Raw genomic sequence first — 22,596 nt, 5'->3', positions numbered from 1 at the left:
AGATGCAGCTTTAATCAAACACTAAGCATTGTGTAGCAGTATTGCTAAGTGCTAAACAAGAACATAATAAAACAATCACGTACTGTACAATATCTGCTCTCACTGGGATAAAGACTGTTGGGATGGTTGTATCTTCCCCTTTAAATCAACAATTCATCATAATCCTCTCAAAAGGTGTTTTTGGTGCCTATTTCTTCTTTTGCCAACAAGATAGTTTCTTCCAAGTTTTTAGTTGGACCAGTTTGCTGGATCCTAGTAAAGTCCTCCTTAAAACCAGCGGTCCTCCACAGTGGACATTGTGCATTAGTTTAAGGATGTACACATGTATGCAGGACAAGGCACAGATGGGAGTAATGTTTACAGTAATGATGCAAGTTCATCACATTAGGTCCCGCAACTGCAGGAATGGATCTTAGCTGGGGGCCCCAGGACTCCTCTGGTCTGCCTTGGTTTTTCTTTTGTACTTTTGTTAGTTTTGTATTTGGTTTTACTCACGTTTGTTGTATTAAAGATTATTTTGTGCACGTTCGACTTCAGTCTTGCCCCCCTTTAACGTTGTGGCCTGTTCAATAAATGATGCTAGCAAGTACCTTTTAAGCAAGCGACACCAAAACTTTGATGTTTCATTGAGAACATCTATTAGGAGACATATCCGTATAAGTCCCGAACATTTGCGTGGGTCCGCCGTTGTAGTCCGAGCTATAGTCAGTAAGTTCCTTCTTTCTTTGTTGTGGGGCAGACTGGCTCGTACATGCACATGCATCTTCTGCTGTTGCCATTTCTAATACGAAGTAGCGTACAGTTCTAACTTATATCTGTCGGTAGACTCGCCATGGAAGCGCTAAAAACTACAACATGGCTGACTGGGAGAAGACTCAGTCAAAGTGGAGGCACGTAGATAAGAGCGCCCACAAAAAAGAGAGGGTCAGAAAGTGACTTGAAGATGGACTGTAAAACATCATCTATGCAACATTGGGACCGAAAGAACCACCATTACATGTTATGTAGACCACAAGGGAGTCTTTTACATTTAGAAAATAATCATATGACAACTTTAATGCACCTTATGATCCGGTGCATCTTTTTGTATGAAAGTAGACCTGCATAGACTCGCTCATCAACGGTGTACCTTAAAATCCGATGCGCCTTTTGTATGAAAATAGACCTGAATAGACTCACTCATCAATGGTGCACCTTATGATCCGATGCGCCTTTCGTATCAAAATAGACCTGACCCGCTCATCAACGGTGCACTTTATGATCCGATGCGCCTTTTGCATGAAAATGGACCTGAGTAGACCTAATCAACGGTGCACCTTATGATCCAGTGGACCTTTTTGAATGAAAATAGACCTGAATAGACTCGCTAATCAACGGTGCACCTTATGATCCGATGCGCCTTTCGTGTGAAAATAGACCTCAATAGACTTGCTCATCAACGGTGCACTTTATGATCCGATGCGCCTTTTGTATGAAAATGAACCTGAGTAGACCTAATCTACGGTGCACCTTATGATCCAGTGGACCTTTTTTGAATGAAAATAGACCTGAATAGGTTCGCTAATCAATAGTGCACCTTATGATCCGATGCGCCTTTCGTGTGAAAATAGACATACATAGACTTGCTCATTAACGGTGCATCTTATGATCCAATGCGCCTTTCATATGAAAATAGACCGGACTCGCTCATCAACGGTGCACCTTATGATTCGATGCGCCATTCTGTATGAAAATAGACTTGAATAGACTCGCTAATCAACCTTATGATCCAATGCGCCTTTTGTATGAAAATAGACCTGAATAGACTCGCTAATCAACGGCGCACTTTATGGTCCGATGCGCCTTTCGTATCAAAATAGACCTGATTTGCTTGTTAACGATGCACCTTATGATCCCATGCGCCTTTCGTGTGAAAATACACCTGAATAGACTCGCTCATCAACGGTGCACCTTATGATCCGATGCGCATTTTGTATGAAAATAAACCTGACTAGACTCAGTCATCAATGTTGCACCTTATGATCCGATGTGCCTTTCGTATGAAAATAGACCTGATTCGCTTGTCAACGGTGCACCTTATGATCCGATGCGCATTTCGTATCAAAATAGACCTGATTTGCTTGTTAACGATGCACCTTATGATCCCATGCGCTTTTCGTGTGAAAATAGACCGGACTCGCTCATCAACGGTGCACCTTATGATCCGATGCGCATTTTGTATGAAAATAGACCTGACTAGACTCGCTCATCAATGTTGCACCTTATGATCCGATGTGTCTTTCGTATCAAAATAGACCTGATTCGCTTGTCAACGGTGCACCTTATGATCCGATGCGCATTTCATGTGAAAATTGACCTGAATAGCCTCGCTCATCAACGGTGCACCTTATGATCCGATGCGCCTGTCATATTAAAATAGACCTGAATAGACTCGCTCAACAACGGTGCACCTTATGATCCGATGTGCCTTTTGTATGAAAATAGACCTGAAAAGACTAGCTCATCAACAGTGCACCCTATGATCCGATGCGCCCTATGGTGCTAAAAAAATGTTGTATGTTTCACCCAATGAGAGAGGAATGTGATCATGTGATGTTTGTTACAGCCGTGTACCCGCCTCTCGCCCCCCCCGCCAACATGCCAGGCTACGAGGGCATGGGTCAAGGCGCAGGTGAGAGGACTCACAAGTGGTCTTGTACAAATACTTGCTCTACTACAATACTTTGATCTTGGAAGTATTTGACGCGTGTAACTGCAGGTGGCTTCCTGCCCCCCCCCATGCCCACGCAGCCCATCGCCCCCCCCCAACCGGTGCCTGAGCCCGAAGACTGGAAGTAAGTCTTCCCGCCAGGCCTCCCCCGTCCAGCAGGACCAACCTTGACCTTGGTGTGTGTTTGTCTGCAGGATTCCGTCCTTGTCGGAGGACGCTGCCCGCAAAGTCTTCAAGGACTACGCCGGCTCCAAATGTTGCTACAGCGAGGGGCCCGCCAAGGATGGCGTCATCACCCAGATGGAGCCCCAGAACACGTACCGGGTTAGCAAACATCTCCGAGTACTCACTTTTACTGCAAAGTACTGCAAACTACACTGTCACTACTCCAAACTTCAAGTACTGCAAACTACACTGTCAGTACTACAAACTTCAAATACTGCAAACTAAACTGTCACTACTCCAAACTTCAAGTACTGCAAACTACACTGTCAGTACTCCAAACTTCAAGTACTGCAAACTACACTGTCAGTACTCTAAACTTCAAGTACTGCAAACTACACTGTCAGTACTCCAAACTTCAAGTACTGCAAACTACACTCTCACTACCCCAAACTTCAAGTACTGCAAACTACACTCTCACTACCCCAAACTTCAAGTACTGCAAACTACACTCTCACTACCCCAAACTTCAAGTACTGCAAACTACACTGTCAGTACTCTAAACTTCAAGTACTGCAAACTACACTGTCAGTACTCCAAACTTCAAGTACTGCAAACTACACTGTCAGTACTCTAAACTTCAAGTACTGCAAACTACACTGTCAGTACTCCAAACTTCAAGTACTGCAAACTACACTCTCACCACCCCAAACTTCAAGTACTGCAAACTACACTCTCACTACCCCAAACTTCAAGTACTGCAAACTACACTCTCACTACCCCAAACTTCAAGTACTGCAAACTACACTGTCAGTACTCCAAACTTCAAGTACTACAAACTACACTGTCAGTACTCCAAACTTCAAGTACTGCAAACTACACTGTCAGTACTCCAAACTTCAAGTACTGCAAACTACACTGTCAGTACTCCAAACTTCAAGTACTGCAAACTACACTGTCAGCACTCCAAACTTCAAGTACTGCAAACTACACTGTCAGCACTCCAAACTCCAAGTACTGCAAACTACACTGTCAGTACCCCAAACTTCAAGTACTGCAAACTACACTGTCAGCACTCCAAACTTCAAGTACTGCAAACTACACTGTCAGTACTCCAAACTCCAAGTACTGCAAACTACACTGTCAGTACCCCAAACTTCAAGTACTGCAAACTACACTGTCAGTACTCCAAACTTCAAGTACTGCAAACTACACTCTCACTACCCCAAACTTCAAGTACTGCAAACTACACTCTCACTACCCCAAACTTCAAGTACTGCAAACTACACTGTCAGTACTCCAAACTTCAAGTACTGCAAACTACACTGTCAGTACTCCAAACCTCAAGTACTGCAAACTACACTGTCAGTACTCCAAACTTCAAGTACTGCAAACTACACTGTCAGTACTCCAAATTTCAAGTACTGCAAACTACACTCTCACTACCCCAAACTTCAAGTACTGCAAACTACACTGTCACTACTCCAAACTTCAAGTACTGCAAACTACACTGTCAGTACTCCAAACTTCAAGTACTGCAAACTACACTGTCAGTACTCCAAACTTCAAGTACTGCAAACTACACTCTCACTACCCCAAACTTCAAGTACTGCAAACTACACTCTCACTACCCCAAACTTCAAGTACTGCAAACTACACTCTCACTATCCCAAACTTCAAGTACTGCAAACTACACTGTCAGTACTCCAAACTTCAAGTACTACAAACTACACTGTCAGTACTCCAAACTTCAAGTACTGCAAACTACACTGTCAGTACTCCAAACTTCAAGTACTGCAAACTACACTGTCAGTACTCCAAACTTCAAGTACTGCAAACTACACTGTCAGCACTCCAAACTTCAAGTACTGCAAACTACACTGTCAGTACTCCAAACTCCAAGTACTGCAAACTACACTCTCACTACCCCAAACTTCAAGTACTGCAAACTACACTGTCAGTACTCCAAACTTCAAGTACTGCAAACTACACTCTCACTACCCCAAACTTCAAGTACTGCAAACTACACTCTCACTACCCCAAACTTCAAGTACTGCAAACTACACTCTCACTACCCCAAACTTCAAGTACTGCAAACTACACTCTCACTACCCCAAACTTCAAGTACTGCAAACTACACTGTCAGTACTCCAAACTTCAAGTACTACAAACTACACTGTCAGTACTCCAAACTTCAAGTACTGCAAACTACACTGTCAGTACTCCAAACTTCAAGTACTGCAAACTACACTGTCAGTACTCCAAACTTCAAGTACTGCAAACTACACTGTCAGTCTCCAAACTCCAAGTACTGCAAACTACACTCTCACTACCCCAAACTTCAAGTACTGCAAACTACACTCTCACTACCCCAAACTTCAAGTACTGCAAACTACACTCTCATTACCCCAAACTTCAAGTACTGCAAACTACACTGTCAGTACTCCAAACTTCAAGTACTGCAAACTACACTCTCACTACCCCAAACTTCAAGTACTGCAAACTACACTCTCACTACCCCAAACTTCAAGTACTGCAAACTACACTGTCAGTACTCCAAACTTCAAGTACTGCAAACTACACTCTCACTACCCCAAACTTCAAGTACTGCAAACTACACTCTCACTACCCCAAACTTCAAGTACTGCAAACTACACTGTCAGTACTCCAAACTTCAAGTACTGCAAACTACACTCTCAATACCCTAAACTTCAAGTACTGCAAACTACACTCTCACTACCCCAAACTTCAAGTACTGCAAACTACACTCTCAGTACTCCAAACTTCAAGTACTGTAACAAATCTCTAACCAACACATTTGACACAAAAATGAGGCTATTTTCAGGAAGAAGTATGTCATTCCTGGGTACATTTTCACAATAAATGGCAATCTTATGGTTATTGTCAGTACTATCAGAAAACAAAGAGTAAAACAAACTACAACCAACGCTAGCAATGGTTATACTGGTGAAAATAAGTAGAGCATGCTTAGCAGCTTAATGTAGACCCAAAACTAAAGAGGAGACATTTTACCACGGTATGCCTATAGGCTACTGTTTCAAACCTTTCAGATTGCCATATAACTTGGTACATGTAGTCCACAATATGCAAACACCAATGAGGAATTATCCTGAACTACTGTTCTCAGTTATAGAGGTATTGGAAAAGAACATAATTTATTAATGCCTTTTGACATATCAGGGCCATTTAATGATGATTTGACATGAAATTTCTACATATGGCACCTTTTTAAATGTGGAACCAAAAAAAACGTCAAGTACTCATTTGCAAAACTAAAAACCTTCAAATACTCTAACGCCTTCTAGTACCTTCAGGTACTCACCTTGAACAAGAAGAGTCTTGCGCCACAAGAGACCACCTTGAACAAGAATAATCTTGCACCAGAAGAGACCAGGTTGAACAAGAAGAATCTTGCATCAGAAAACCTTGAACAAGAAGAATCTTGCATCAGAAAACCTTGAACAAGAAGAATCTTGTACCAGAAGACCTTGAACAAGAAGAATCTTGCACCAGAAGAGACCACCTTGAACAAGAATAATCTTGCACCAGAAGAGACCAGGTTGAACAAGAAGAATCTTGCACCAGAAAACCTTGAACATACCAGAAGACCTTGAACAAGAAGAATCTTGCACCAGAAGAGACCACCTTCAACAAGAATAATCTTGCACCAGAAAACCTTGAACAAGAAGAATCTTGCACCAGAAGAGACCAGGTTGAACTAGAAGAATCTTGCATCAGAAAACCTTGAACAAGAAGAATCTTGCATCAGAAAACCTTGAACAAGAAGAATCTTGTACCAGAAGACCTTGAACAAGAAGAATCTTGCACCAGAAGAGACCACCTTGAACAAGAATAATCTTGCACCAGAAGAGACCAGGTTGAACAAGAAGAATCTTGCACCAGAAAACCTTGAACATACCAGAAGACCTTGAACAAGAAGAATCTTGCACCAGAAGAGACCACCTTGAACAAGAATAATCTTGCACCAGAAAACCTTGAACAAGAAGAATATTGCACCAGAAGACGTTGAACTAGAAGAATCTTGCACCGGGAGACCTTGAACAAGAAGAATCTTGCACCGGAAGACCTTGAACAAGAAGAATCTTGCACCAGAAGAGACCACCTTCAACAAGAATAATCTTGCACCAGAAGAGACCACCTTCAACAAGAATAATCTTGCACCAAAAGAGACCACCTTCAACAAGAAAAATCTTGCACCAGAAGAGACCAGGTTGAACAAGAAGAATCTTGCATCAGAAAACCTTGAACAAGAAGAATCTTGTACCAGAAGAATCTTGCACCAGAAGAGACCACCTTGAACAAGAATAATCTTGCACCAGAAGAGACCAGGTTGAACAAGAAGAATCTTGCACCGGGAGACTTTGAACAAGAAGAATCTTGCACCGGAAGACCTTGAACAAGAAGAATCTTGCACCGGAAGACCTTGAACAAGAAGAATCTTGCACCGGAAGACCTTGAACAAGAAGAATCTTGCACCAGAAGAGACCACCTTCAACAAGAATAATCTTGCACCAGAAGAGACCACCTTCAACAAGAATAATCTTGCACCAAAAGAGACCACCTTCAACAAGAAAAATCTTGCACCAGAAGAGACCAGGTTGAACAAGAAGAATCTTGCATCAGAAAACCTTGAACAAGAAGAATCTTGTACCAGAAGAATCTTGCACCAGAAGAGACCATCTTGAACAAGAATAATCTTGCACCAGAAGAGACCAGGTTGAACAAGAAGAATCTTGCACCGGGAGACTTTGAACAAGAAGAATCTTGCACCGGAAGACCTTGAACAAGAAGAATCTTGCACCGGAAGACCTTAAACAAGAAGAATCTTGCACCGGAAGACCTTGAACAAGAAGAATCTTGCACCAGAAGAGACCACCTTCAACAAGAATAATCTTGCACCAGAAGAGACCACATTCAACAAGAATAATATTGCACCAGAAGAGACCACCTTCAACAAGAAAAATCTTGCACCAGAAGAGACCAGGTTGAACAAGAAGAATCTTGCATCAGAAAACCTTGAACAAGAAGAATCTTGCATCAGAAAACCTTGAACAAGAAGAATCTTGTACCAGAAGACCTTGAACAAGAAGAATCTTGCACCAGAAGAGGCCACCTTGAACAAGAATAATCTTGCACCAGAAGAGACCAGGTTGAACAAGAAGAATCTTGCACCAGAAAACCTTGAACATACCAGAAGACCTTGAACAAGAAGAATCTTGCACCAGAAGAGACCACCTTCAACAAGAATAATCTTGCACCAGAAAACCTTGAACAAGAAGAATCTTGCACCAGAAGAGACCAGGTTGAACTAGAAGAATCTTGCATCAGAAAACCTTGAACAAGAAGAATCTTGCATCAGAAAACCTTGAACAAGAAGAATCTTGTACCAGAAGACCTTGAACAAGAAGAATCTTGCACCAGAAGAGACCACCTTGAACAAGAATAATCTTGCACCAGAAGAGACCAGGTTGAACAAGAAGAATCTTGCACCAGAAAACCTTGAACATACCAGAAGACCTTGAACAAGAAGAATCTTGCACCAGAAGAGACCACCTTGAACAAGAAGAATCTTGCACCAGAAAACCTTGAACATACCAGAAGACCTTGAACAAGAAGAATCTTGCACCAGAAGAGACCACCTTGAACAAGAAGAATCTTGCACCAGAAAACCTTGAACAAGAAGAATCTTGCACCGGGAGACTTTGAACAAGAAGAATCTTGCACCGGAAGACCTTGAACAAGAAGAATCTTGCACCGGAAGACCTTGAACAAGAAGAATCTTGCACCAGAAGAGACCACCTTCAACAAGAATAATCTTGCACCAGAAGAGACCACCTTCAACAAGAATAATCTTGCACCAAAAGAGACCACCTTCAACAAGAAAAATCTTGCACCAGAAGAGACCAGGTTGAACAAGAAGAATCTTGCATCAGAAAACCTTGAACAAGAAGAATCTTGTACCAGAAGAATCTTGCACCAGAAGAGACCACCTTGAACAAGAATAATCTTGCACCAGAAGAGACCAGGTTGAACAAGAAGAATCTTGCACCGGGAGACTTTGAACAAGAAGAATCTTGCACCGGAAGACCTTGAACAAGAAGAATCTTGCACCGGAAGACCTTGAACAAGAAGAATCTTGCACCGGAAGACCTTGAACAAGAAGAATCTTGCACCAGAAGAGACCACCTTCAACAAGAATAATCTTGCACCAGAAGAGACCACCTTCAACAAGAATAATCTTGCACCAAAAGAGACCACCTTCAACAAGAAAAATCTTGCACCAGAAGAGACCAGGTTGAACAAGAAGAATCTTGCATCAGAAAACCTTGAACAAGAAGAATCTTGTACCAGAAGAATCTTGCACCAGAAGAGACCACCTTGAACAAGAATAATCTTGCACCAGAAGAGACCAGGTTGAACAAGAAGAATCTTGCACCGGGAGACTTTGAACAAGAAGAATCTTGCACCGGAAGACCTTGAACAAGAAGAATCTTGCACCGGAAGACCTTGAACAAGAAGAATCTTGCACCGGAAGACCTTGAACAAGAAGAATCTTGCACCAGAAGAGACCACCTTCAACAAGAATAATCTTGCACCAGAAGAGACCACATTCAACAAGAATAATATTGCACCAGAAGAGACCACCTTCAACAAGAAAAATCTTGCACCAGAAGAGACCAGGTTGAACAAGAAGAATCTTGCATCAGAAAACCTTGAACAAGAAGAATCTTGCATCAGAAAACCTTGAACAAGAAGAATCTTGTACCAGAAGACCTTGAACAAGAAGAATCTTGCACCAGAAGAGGCCACCTTGAACAAGAATAATCTTGCACCAGAAGAGACCAGGTTGAACAAGAAGAATCTTGCACCAGAAAACCTTGAACATACCAGAAGACCTTGAACAAGAAGAATCTTGCACCAGAAGAGACCACCTTCAATAAGAAGAATATTGCACCAGAAAACCTTGAACTAGAAGAATCTTGCACCGGGAGACTTTGAACAAGAAGAATCTTGCACCGGAAGACCTTGAACCAGAAGAATCTTGCACCAGTAGACCTAGAACAAGAAGAATCTTGTACCAGAAGAGACCACCTTCAACAAGAATAATCTTGCACCAGAAGAGACCACCTTGAACTAGAAGAATCTTGCACCAGAAGACCTTGAACAAGAAGAATCTTGCACCGGAAGACCTTGAGCAATAAGAATCTTGCACCGGAAGACCTTAAACAAGAAGAATCTTGTACCAGAAGACCTTGAACAAGAAGAATCTTGCACCAGAAGAGACCACCTTCAACAAGAATAATCTTGCACCAGAAGAGACCACCTTGAACTAGAAGAATCTTGCACCGGAAGACCTTGAACAAGAAGAATCTTGCACCAGAAGAGACCACCTAAAACATGAGCATGCTAACTTGTTGAGTTAGTTTTGCAACTGTTTACTCCAGAGTCATACAACTTGGTATGCGACACTTGTCAACTGTTAGCTTGATAGCATGCTATCGTTTGCATGCTAACTTAAGCATGCTAACTTTTTCACCTAACTTTTTTTTTCTTTTTTTTCTTTTTTTCTTTTTTTCCGCAGCCATACACCTTAGAGTCATATAACTTGGTATATGAAACATGCTAACTGTTATCATGCTAACATTGGCACACATGCTAAATGTTAGCAGTTTTATGTAAGCATGCTAACGTTTTAGGCTAGCTCTGTAGCTCGTTTTGTACAGCTACACCTAAAACTCACAGATTCCGACACTCGGCACCATCTAATAAGTACGGCGGCTTCCAGAGGTCCAGGGCACAAATAGCAGGCCCATCCAAATTTCCGTGGTAATTTTGTAGTTATTATTCTGCTCGTTTGATGACGTCATTACTGACACAAGTGGTGGAAAAGTGTATTACAACTACAGCCCCCGGCTTAGAAACTGATATTTTTTTTGGGTGGGGGGGGGCCACCAAAGGGTCACGACCCTATGGTTGGAAAACCACTCACTGATATTCCACTATTTGACTTTAGTTTTTTCCCTGAAAAACCTTTGTGCTGCTCCACTGCGGCCCCGTAGGTGGCAGCAGTGTGCACTACGGTCCATCATGGGTGCACCCATAAATCCTTCCCAACATTTTGACTTTTTGTCAGCCCTCATGAAACGTTTGGTGTTTGCCAAAAGCTGCTTCAGCTTATCAGGTGACCTCATCATGTGACCAGCAGTGTGCCACACACACACACACACACACACACACACACACACACACACACACATATACACACACACATACACACACACACATATACACACACACACAGCATAGGAAGGATGTGATGAAATATGAGGAACCTGTCTTTTATGTATGCTGTATGGACAAAGATATTGGGTCACCCACAGGAGGTATATTTGTGTTCACATTTGTGTGTGTGTGTGTGTGTGTGTGTGTGTGTGTGTGTGTGTGTGTGTGTGTGTGTGTGTGTGTGTGTGTGTGTGTGTGTGTGTGTGTGTGTGTGTGTTGTTAGTACCGCCTGGAGACCTACGTGGAGTCCAGGTCCACCGAGTGGGCCCACAAACCTCACAACGGTAAGCACACACTTACACACAACAAAAACATGTTGTGTTGATTTGAGTGTGTGTGTGTGTGTGTGTGTGTGTGTTCTGGCAATGCTTACTTAATGGGGACATCGCTCTGTTTACACAGTCACCTTTAGGGGACCTCTGACGGTATGGGGACAAAAAAAACAGGAAACCTTTTTAAATGATAGTCAGATCCATTCTGAAGATGCCTAAGTGATTTTTAAGAGTTGGCCCATGAAACATGTTTACTGGTTAGTTATTAATATTATTATTAGTTATTTTCATACAGCATGATTATAAAACATTATTACCTTAAAGTATGATTCACATTCAGAATTTTCCATCCTTCTATATATGGTACAAACCCCGTTTCTATATGAGTTGGGAAATTGTGTTAGATGTAAATATAAATAGAATACAATGATTTGCAAATCCTTTTCAACCCATATTCAGTTAAATATGCTACAAAGACAACATATTTGATGTTCAAACTGATAAACTTTTTTTTTTTTTGCAAATAATCATTAACTTTAGAATTTGATGCCAGCAACACGTGACAAAGAAGTTGGGAAAGGTGGCAATAAATACTGATAAAGTTGAGGAATGCTCATCAAACACTTATTTGGAACATCCCACAGGTGAACAGGCAAATTGGGAACAGGTGGGTGCCATGATTGGGTATAAAAGTAGATTCCATGAAATGCTCAGTCATTCACAAACAAGGATGGGGCGAGGGTCATCACTTTGTCAACAAATGCGTGAGCAAATTGTTGAACAGTTTAAGAAAAACATTTCTCGGCCAGCTATTGCAAGGAATTTAGGGGTTTCACCATCTACGGTCCGTAATATCATCAAAGGGTTCAGAGAATCTGGAGAAATCACTGCACGTAAGCAGCTAAGCCCGTGACCTTCGATCCCTCAGGCTGTACTGCATCAACAAGCGACATCAGTGTGTAAAGGATATCACCACATGGGCTCAGGAACACTTCAGGAACCCACTGTCAGTAACTGCAGTTGGTCGCTACATCTGTAAGTGCAAGTTAAAACTCTCCTATGCAAAGCGAAAACCGTTTATCAACAACGCCCAGAAACGCCGTCGGCTTCGCTGGGCCTGAGCTCATCTAAGATGGACTGATACAAAGTGGAAAAGTGTCCTGTGGTCTGATGAGTCCACATTTCTAATTGTTTTTGGAAACTGTGGACGTCCAGTGTTTCCCACAGGACAGGCATCTATTTGTGGTGGTGTGGTTGGGTGGTGGCGCCGGCAGCGGCGATGACCAAGAAGAACGCGGAGTTGGAATATAATTACAACATTTTATGTACATATTTATATACAGATTTGAACAATTAGTGATTCACTGAAATATATTTATTAATTGTGGTTCCTACAAAAAATATATCTTATAAAATATAAAAGCTAAAATGTCTCTTAAAGCTCTGCCCCTTTAATTAGTGAATACTAAATAATTTATCTTTAGCCTACTACTACATCCATATTATTTACCAGCAACATGAAGTGAAACAGAGGCAGAGGTGTCCTGCCACAGTCAGTCAACCTCCTCCTCCTCCTCCTGCTGCTGCTGAACAGGTCGCACCTGTGGTCCGGACTGTAGGCCTACCTCCTCTCCAAGTCGAGCCCTTTTCGGCCGTTGAAAATATTTTTCTATACTCATCTGTGTGAAGGAGTGAACATCCAACATTAGAATTTATTACTAACGAGCAGAATCGCTCTATGTACAGTGCCGTCTAACCTTAAGCGGCAGCAGCTCAACACATGCAGGGTTCAACGTTAAGGTTTTTTTCTACTTGCCTGACTTCTCAAATCTACTCGCCCCAATATTTTTACTTGTCCTGCCTAGGTTTTTTTCTGGCTGTGTAGTGCTCATGGCTTATATCTTACTAAAATTCTTCCCGTTGACTATTTACAACACTACACAGTATTTATTATTATTATTATTATTATTATTATCTATAATTACATTTAAATGGCATTGCATACATGTAAAATTAAATGCTATTTCACATTATTTGACCGGTAGCAGTTACACTCATCTGAACAGGTCAGCCACCTGTTTAAAGCCCGATCACAGTTGAAATCTTGAAATGAAGGGCCTTTAATGGCCAAAACATTAACCTGGACAACATTTTAACAGCTGGTTGGCTCAGATTTTATTCTTTTCATTGCATTCACATGCCGCAGTGGACAGTGGACAACTTAGCTTCAGTCCACGTGTGTTTATTGACAACAGGGTTATAACCTGGACACGTTAGCTCGTCGGTATGAAAACAGGTGACCGAGTCAAACAGCGGCGGTGTTAATGAAGCAGCGTCAGGCGAAACCGTCAGTGAAACGCTCGGTGAAATCGCGGATTAACGTTAAATATATGACGAGCCGCGAGCGATGCAGCTATAACCTATCTACCTATAACACCTGTAAAAATGAAGCAATGCTACCACGCTAGCAAGCGTTAGCTAGCCGGCTATGAGCCACCAAGCTGCTAACTATCGCCAAAAGGCACCATTTAAGTTTTTTTCCCCCTGGCATCCTGGATCAAGGCTTTCAGCAGCTTTTGGACGTTTGAGGTAGAAACGTAGGAAGCGCCATCATTATGAAAAGTAGCCGGCGAGTATTTTGATCCCGTCCGTCCATCCGTCCCTCTTCTTCTTCTTCTTCTTCTTCTTCTGGCCCACCAGGTGAATTAAGTGCTATTGGCGGAGTTACAATGCATAGTAGGCTACCGCCACCTACTGCACCGGAGGTGTAACTACAAGCAACATTCACAGACAGTCCCATTGCTTTTATGAGCGGTCGAGCGAGTCAAAAGCCGAAAAATCCATTTGTGGCGGACGTAATTCTTTCGTGGCGGGCCGCCACAAATAAATGAATGTGTGGGAAACACTGACGTCGTGTCCTCCGGACCAAAGAGGAAAAGAACCATCCGGATTGTTATAGGCGCAAAGTTAATAAGCCAGCACCTGTGATGGTATGGTGGTGTATTAGTGCCCAATACATGGGTAACTTACACATCTGTGAAGACGCCATTAATGCTGAAAGGTACATACAGGTTTTGGAGCAACATATGTTGCCATCCAAGCAACGTTACCATGGACGCCCCTGCTTATTTCAGCAAGACAATGCCAAGCCACGTGTTACATCAACTTCATAGTAAAAGAGTGCGGGTACTAGACTGGCCTGCCTGTAGTCCAGACCTGTCTCCCATTGAAAATGTGTGGCGCATTATGAAGCCTAAAATACCACAACGGAGACCCCCGGACTGTTGAACAACTTAAGCTGTACATCAAGCAAGAATGAGAAATAATTCCACCTGAGAAGCTTAAAAAATGTGTCTCCTCAGTTCCCAAACGTTTACTGAGTTTTGTTAAAAGGAAAGGCCATGTAACACAGTGGTGAACATGCCCTTTCCCAACTACTTTGGCACGTGTTGCAGCCATGAAATTCTAAGTTAAGTATTATTTGCAAAAAAAAAATAAAGTTTATGAGTTTGAACATCAAATATCTTGTCTTTGTAGTGCATTCAACTGAATATGGGTTGAAAAGGATTTGCAAATCCTTGTATTCTGTTTATATTTACATCCAACACAATTTCCCAACTCATATGGAAACGGGGTTTGTAGTTGGAGTTGCAGACAACTTCATTACTGCTAAATAGCAGTTTTCAGTAATGTCACAGAAGATGCAGGATTTGCTTTAACATTTAAGTGGTGAAACTTCCTATAAGAGGACAGCTGTAGTGCTGTATTCTGAGGATCATGTCATATTTAGTTTGAACTTTTTTTTTCTTTTAAATGGTCCTCAGTAGTCACATACAAATTTGTGTGAATTATGCAAAATTATTTAAATTTGGTCCCCATGAACCATATTAACTCTTTTTCCCCAGGGTCCCCAGTAAGAATGATCAGCACATTACTTCATCAATCCAGAGATTTAAAGATGTGTATGAGCTAACTGGGCAGTGGCTATTTTACCTCATTTTTTTATGCCTCCACAACCTGTAGAAAGTTGTAGTCCCCACAAGTGATGATCAAAAACTTGGTCCCCATTCCAAATGATAACGTGTGTGTGTGTGTGTGTGTGTGTGTGTGTGTGTGTGTGTGTGTGTGTGTGTGTGTGTGTGTGTGTGTGTGTGTGTGTGTGATGGACAGGTGAGGTGGCAGACTTCTACACGCAGACGGCCCCCCAGCCCTGGGAGGTCCAGGCCACACCCCCCAACCTCTTCAGCAATGGCAAAGAAAAGATCCGCGTGCCCTACACCTCCACCGTCAAGGTGAGCGCTTCACTTCTACTTGCGCACGGTTTATGCTGGGAAACGTCTACACAACCATGTTAAGTGTGTGTGTGTGTGTGTGTGTGTGTAGGACTGCCATGACTGCAATGGCACGGGGAGCAAGGCTTGTGACGAGTGCCGTGGGAGTGGATATGTAAGTTCAGTCATCTGCTGTGTCGTCATTTATATAGGAGGAGAAGCACCACTTGTTCTCATCAAACATGTCGGACTATAAAGCGCACCGGGTTATAGGCCGCACCAGACTATAAGTCGCAAATATATACCTTGTGAAATGCGTTATTTACACAGCAATATTCTGTAAATATTTATTTACGTACCTTAATTGTTTCCAAACAAGGTCTGTAACACGGCAGTAATAACATAATCATGCAGTAATAACATATTTATAGAAGTAATAAAACAATCATGCAGTAATAACATAATCATGCAGTAAAAACAGATTTATGGAAGTAATAAAACATAATCATTCAGTAATAACATATTTATAGAAGTAATAAAACAATGATGCAGTAATAACATAATCATGCAGTAATAACATATTTATAGAAGTAATTAGACATAATCATGAAGTAATAACATATTTATAGAAGTAATAAAACAATCATGCAGTAATAACATAATCATGCAGTAAAAACAGATTTATGGAAGTAATAAAACATAATCATTCAGTAATAACATATTTATAGAAGTAATAAAACAATGATGCAGTAATAACATAATCATGCAGTAATAACATATTTATAGAAGTAATTAGACATAATCATGAAGTAATAACATATTTATAGAAGTAATAAAACAATGATGCAGTAATAACATATTTATAGAAGTAAAAAAACATAATCATGCAGTAATAACATAATCATGCAGTATTAACATATTTATAGCAGTAATCAAACAATCATGCAGTAATAACATATTTATAGAAGTAATAAAACATAATTATATAGTAATAACATATTTATAGAAGTAATAAAACATAATCATGCAGTAATGACATAATCATGCATTAATAACATAATCATGCAGTAATAACATATTTATAGAAGTAATAAAACATAATCATATAGTAATATATTTATAGAGGTAATCAAACATAATCATGCAGAAAATATATTTATGGAAGTATTAAAACATAATCATGCAGTAATAACATATTTATAGGAGTAATCAAACATAATCATGAAGTAATAACATTTATAGAAGTAATAACATAATCATGCAGTAATAACATATTTATAGAAGTAATAAAACAATGATGCAGTAATAACATAATCATGCAGTAATAACATATTTATAGAAGTAATTAGACATAATCATGAAGTAATAACATATTTATAGAAGTAATAAAACAATGATGCAGTAATAACATAATCATGCAGTAATAACATATTTATAGAAGTAATTAGACATAATCATTCAGTAATAACATATTTATAGAAGAAATAAAACAATGATGCAGTAATAACATAATCATGCAGTAATAACATATTTATAGAAGTAATTAGACATAATCATGAAGTAATAACATATTTATAGAAGTAATAAAACAATCATGCAGTCATAACATAATCATGCAGTAAAAACAGATTTATGGAAGTAATAAAACATAATCATTCAGTAATAACATATTTATAGAAGTAATAAAACAATGATGCAGTAATAACATAATCATGCAGTAATAACATATTTATAGAAGTAATTAGACATAATCATGAAGTAATAACATATTTATAGAAGTAATAAAACAATGATGCAGTAATAACATATTTATAGAAGTAAAAAAACATAATCATGCAGTAATAACATAATCATGCAGTATTAACATATTTATAGCAGTAATCAAACAATCATGCAGTAATAACATATTTATAGAAGTAATAAAACATAATTATATAGTAATAACATATTTATAGAAGTAATAAAACATAATCATGCAGTAATGACATAATCATGCATTAATAACATAATCATGCAGTAATAACATATTTATAGAAGTAATAAAACATAATCATATAGTAATATATTTATAGAGGTAATCAAACATAATCATGCAGAAAATATATTTATGGAAGTATTAAAACATAATCATGCAGTAATAACATATTTATAGGAGTAATCAAACATAATCATGAAGTAATAACATTTATAGAAGTAATAACATAATCATGCAGTAATAACATATTTATGGAAGTAATAACAAAACATAATCATGCAGTAATAACATATTTATGGAAGTAATAACAAAACATAATCATGCAGTAATAACATATTTATAGAAGTAGTCAAACATAATCATGAAGTAATAACATATTTACAGAAGTAATAACATATTTATGGAAGTAATAACACATAATCATGCAGTAATAACATAATCATGCAGTATTAACATATTTATAGCAGTAATCAAACAATCATGCAGTAATAACATATTTATAGAAGTAATCAAACATAATCATGCAGTAATAACATATTTATAGAAGTAAAAACATAAACATGAAGTAATAACATATTTATAGAAGTAAAAACATAAACATGAAGTAATAACATACTTATGGAAGTAATAACAACATAATCATGCAGTAATAACATGTTTATAGAAGTAAAAACAATCATGCAGTAAAAACATATTTATGGAAGTATTAAAACATAATCATGCAGTAATAACATATTTATAGAAGTAATAAAACATAATCAAGAAGTAATAACATATTTATGAAAGGAGTAGCATAATCATGAAGTAGTAACATTTATAGAAGTAATCAAACATAATCATGCAGTAGTAACATATTTATAGAAGGAGTAACATAATCATGAAGTATAACATTGAGTATTAAACTCTGCGACTGTTTTTTTCGGATATTGACCACGTTGGGGTTCTGTTCAGAGAACACACGGTCATCATTTGGACTGTGTAAACTTTAATGGTGAATATTGGTTCGGGTTAGGTTAGGTTAGGTTAGTATCTGTAAACCACAAGCAAAACACCCGTCAACATTTACTAAATGGGTCTTGTACAATCATCAACATCGTCAAAGACTAGAGCACCGATGAAACGTGGCAGAGAAATAAGTTAGCACACATTCACACGAGTCGAAAAGGAAGCGGAAGTGACCCTCAAGAAATTCTTCAAACTAAAAGTCTCTGGAAACGTGTATAAACACGAAGAATTCCTAACAAACATATTAATAGAAATAATAACATTTATAGAGGTAATAACATATTTATGGACGTAATACCATAATCATGAAGTAATAACATATATTTATGGAAGTAATACCAACATAATGATGAAGTAATAACATATTTTTAGAAGTAATAACACATAATAATGAAGTAGTAACATAATTATGAAGTAACATATTTATGGATGTAATAACACAATCAAGAAGTAATAACATATATTTATGGAAGTAATAACACATATTTATCGAAGTAATAGTAAGATAATCATGAAGTAACGTATTTATGGAAGTAATAACATAGTCATGAAGTAATAACATATTTATAGAAGTAATAACATAATCATGAAGTAATAACATATTTATGGAAGTAATAACAGTCATGACGTAATAACATATTTATGGAAGTAATAACATAATCATGAAATAAAAGCATATTTATAGAAGTAATAACATCATCATGAAGTAACATTTATAGAAGTAATAACAATCATAAAGTAATAAAACATAATCATGAAGTAATAACATATTTATGGATGTAATAACATAATCATGAAGTAATAACATATTTATAGAAGTAATAACATAATCATGAAGTAATAACATATTTATGGCAGTAATAACACATAATCATGAAGTAATAACATATTTATGGATGTAATAACATAATCATGACGTAATAGCATACTTATGGAAGTAATAACAACATAATCATGAAGTAATAACATATTTATAGAAGTAATAACATAATCATGAAGTAATAACATATTTATAGAAGTAATAACATAATCATGAAGTAATAACATATTTATGGAAATAATAACTCATAATCATGACGTAATATGATATTTATGGAAGTAATAACACATAATCATCAAGTAATAACATATTTATGAAGTAACATATTTATGGATGTAATAACATAGTCATGACGTAATAACATACTTATGGAAGTAATAACATAATCATGAAGTAATAACATTAATAGAAGTAATAATCAAAGTAATAACACATAATCATGAAGTAATAACATGAATAGAAGTAATAACAACCATAAAGTAATAACACATAATCATGAAGTAATAACATATTAATGGATGTAATAACATAATCATGACGTAATAACATACTTATGGAAGTAATAACAACATAATCATGAAGTAATAACATATTTATAGAAGTAATAACATAATCATTAAGTAATAACATATTTATGGATGTAATAACATAATCATGACGTAATAACATACTTATGGAAGTAATAACAACATAATCATGAAGTAATAACATATTTATGGAAATAATAACTCATAATTATGACGTAATATGATATTTATGGAAGTAATAACACATAATCATGAAGTAATAACATATTTATGAAGTAACATATTTATGGATGTAATAACATACTCATGAAGTAATAACATATTTATGGAAGTAATAACAACATAGTCATGAAGTAATAACATTTATGGAAGTAATAACATAATCATGAAGTAATAACACATAATTATGAAGTAATAACATATTTATGGATGTAATAACATAATCATGACGTAATAACATACTTATGGAAGTAATAACAACATAATCATGAAGTAATAACATATTTATAGAAGTAATAACATAATCATGAAGTAATAACATATTTATAGAAGTAATAACAATCATGAAGTAATAACATATTTATGGAAGTAATAACACATAATCATGAAGTAATAACATATTTATGGAAGTAATAACACATAATCATGAAGTAATAACATTAATAGAAGTAATAATCAAAGTAATAACACATAATCATGAAGTAATAACATGAATAGAAGTAATAACAACCATAAAGTAATAACACATAATCATGAAGTAATAACATATTTATGGATGTAATAACATAATCATGACGTAATAACATACTTATGGAAGTAATAACAACATAATCATGAAGTAATAACATATTTATAGAAGTAATAACATAATCATTAAGTAATAACATATTTATGGATGTAATAACATAATCATGACGTAATAACATACTTATGGAAGTAATAACAACATAATCATGAAGTAATAACATATTTATGGAAATAATAACTCATAATTATGACGTAATATGATATTTATGGAAGTAATAACACATAATCATGAAGTAATAACATATTTATGAAGTAACATATTTATGGATGTAATAACATACTCATGAAGTAATAACATATTTATGGAAGTAATAACAACATAGTCATGAAGTAATAACATTTATGGAAGTAATAACATAATCATGAAATAATAACACATAATTATGAAGTAATAACATATTTATGGATGTAATAACATAATCATGACGTAATAACATACTTATGGAAGTAATAACAACATAATCATGAAGTAATAACATATTTATAGAAGTAATAACATAATCATGAAGTAATAACATATTTATAGAAGTAATAACAATCATGAAGTAATAACATATTTATGGAAGTAATAACACATAATCATGAAGTAATAACATATTTATGGAAGTAATAACACATAATCATGAAGTAATAGCATATTTATGGATGTAATAACATAATCATGATGTAATAACATACTTATGGAAGTAATAACATAATCATGAAGTAATAACATATTTATAGAAGTAATAACATAATCATGAAGTAATAACATATTTATGGAAATAATAACTCATAATCATGACGTAATATGATATTTATGGAAGTAATAACACAATCATCAAGTAATAACATATTTATGAAGTAACATATTTATGGATGTAATAACATAGTCATGACGTAATAACATACTTATGGAAGTAATAACATAATCATGAAGTAATAACATTAATTGAAGTAATAACAATCATAAAGTAATAACACATAATCATGAAGTAATAACATGAATAGAAGTAATAACAACCATAAAGTAATAACACATAATCATGAAGTAATAACATATTTATGGATGTAATAACATAATCATGACGTAATAACATACTTATGGAAGTAATAACAACATAATCATGAAGTAATAACATATTTATAGAAGTAATAACAATCATTAAGTAATAACATATCTATGGAAGTAATAACACATAATCATGAAGTAATAACATATTTATGGATGTAATAACATAATCATGACGTAATAACATACTTATGGAAGTAATAACAACATAATCATGAAGTAATAACATATTTATAGAAGTAATAACATAATCATGAAGTAATAACATATTTATGGAAATAATAACTCATAATTATGACGTAATATGATATTTATGGAAGTAATAACACATAATCATGAAGTAATAACATATTTATGAAGTAACATATTTATGGATGTAATAACATACTCATGAAGTAATAACATATTTATGGAAGTAATAACAACATAGTCATGAAGTAATAACATTTATGGAAGTAATAACATAATCATGAAGTAATAACATTAATAGAAGTAATAACAATCATAAAGTAATAACACATAATTATGAAGTAATAACATATTTATGGATGTAATAACATAATCATGACGTAATAACATACTTATGGAAGTAATAACAACATAATCATGAAGTAATAACATAATTATAGAAGTAATAACATAATCATGAAGTAATAACATATTTATGGAAG

General features: G+C 36.6%; 1 protein-coding gene across 2 annotated transcripts in view; it reads left to right on the top strand.

Moving 5' to 3' along the window:
* LOC133622233 (protein SSUH2 homolog) overlaps positions 1 to 22,596 on the top strand; it is a 68,235-nt gene that overhangs the window by 24,664 nt on the left and 20,975 nt on the right. Inside the window, exons 2-7 of one of the 2 annotated variants that reach the window (XM_061984728.2) lie at positions 2,606 to 2,671; positions 2,759 to 2,834; positions 2,905 to 3,034; positions 11,421 to 11,481; positions 15,640 to 15,761; positions 15,853 to 15,915. In XM_061984728.2, coding sequence (XP_061840712.1) covers positions 2,606 to 2,671; positions 2,759 to 2,834; positions 2,905 to 3,034; positions 11,421 to 11,481; positions 15,640 to 15,761; positions 15,853 to 15,915 — 518 coding nt within the window. Of the gene's footprint in view, positions 1 to 2,592; positions 2,672 to 2,758; positions 2,835 to 2,904; positions 3,035 to 11,420; positions 11,482 to 15,639; positions 15,762 to 15,852; positions 15,916 to 22,596 lie in introns of those variants that run through there. The other variant, XM_061984729.1, reaches the window with a different exon arrangement.

Source organism: Nerophis lumbriciformis, linkage group LG23 (assembly GCF_033978685.3).
Source record: "Nerophis lumbriciformis linkage group LG23, RoL_Nlum_v2.1, whole genome shotgun sequence".
Lineage (NCBI taxonomy): Eukaryota > Metazoa > Chordata > Actinopteri > Syngnathiformes > Syngnathidae > Nerophis > Nerophis lumbriciformis.
This window is presented reverse-complemented; position numbering and strand designations above follow the sequence as displayed.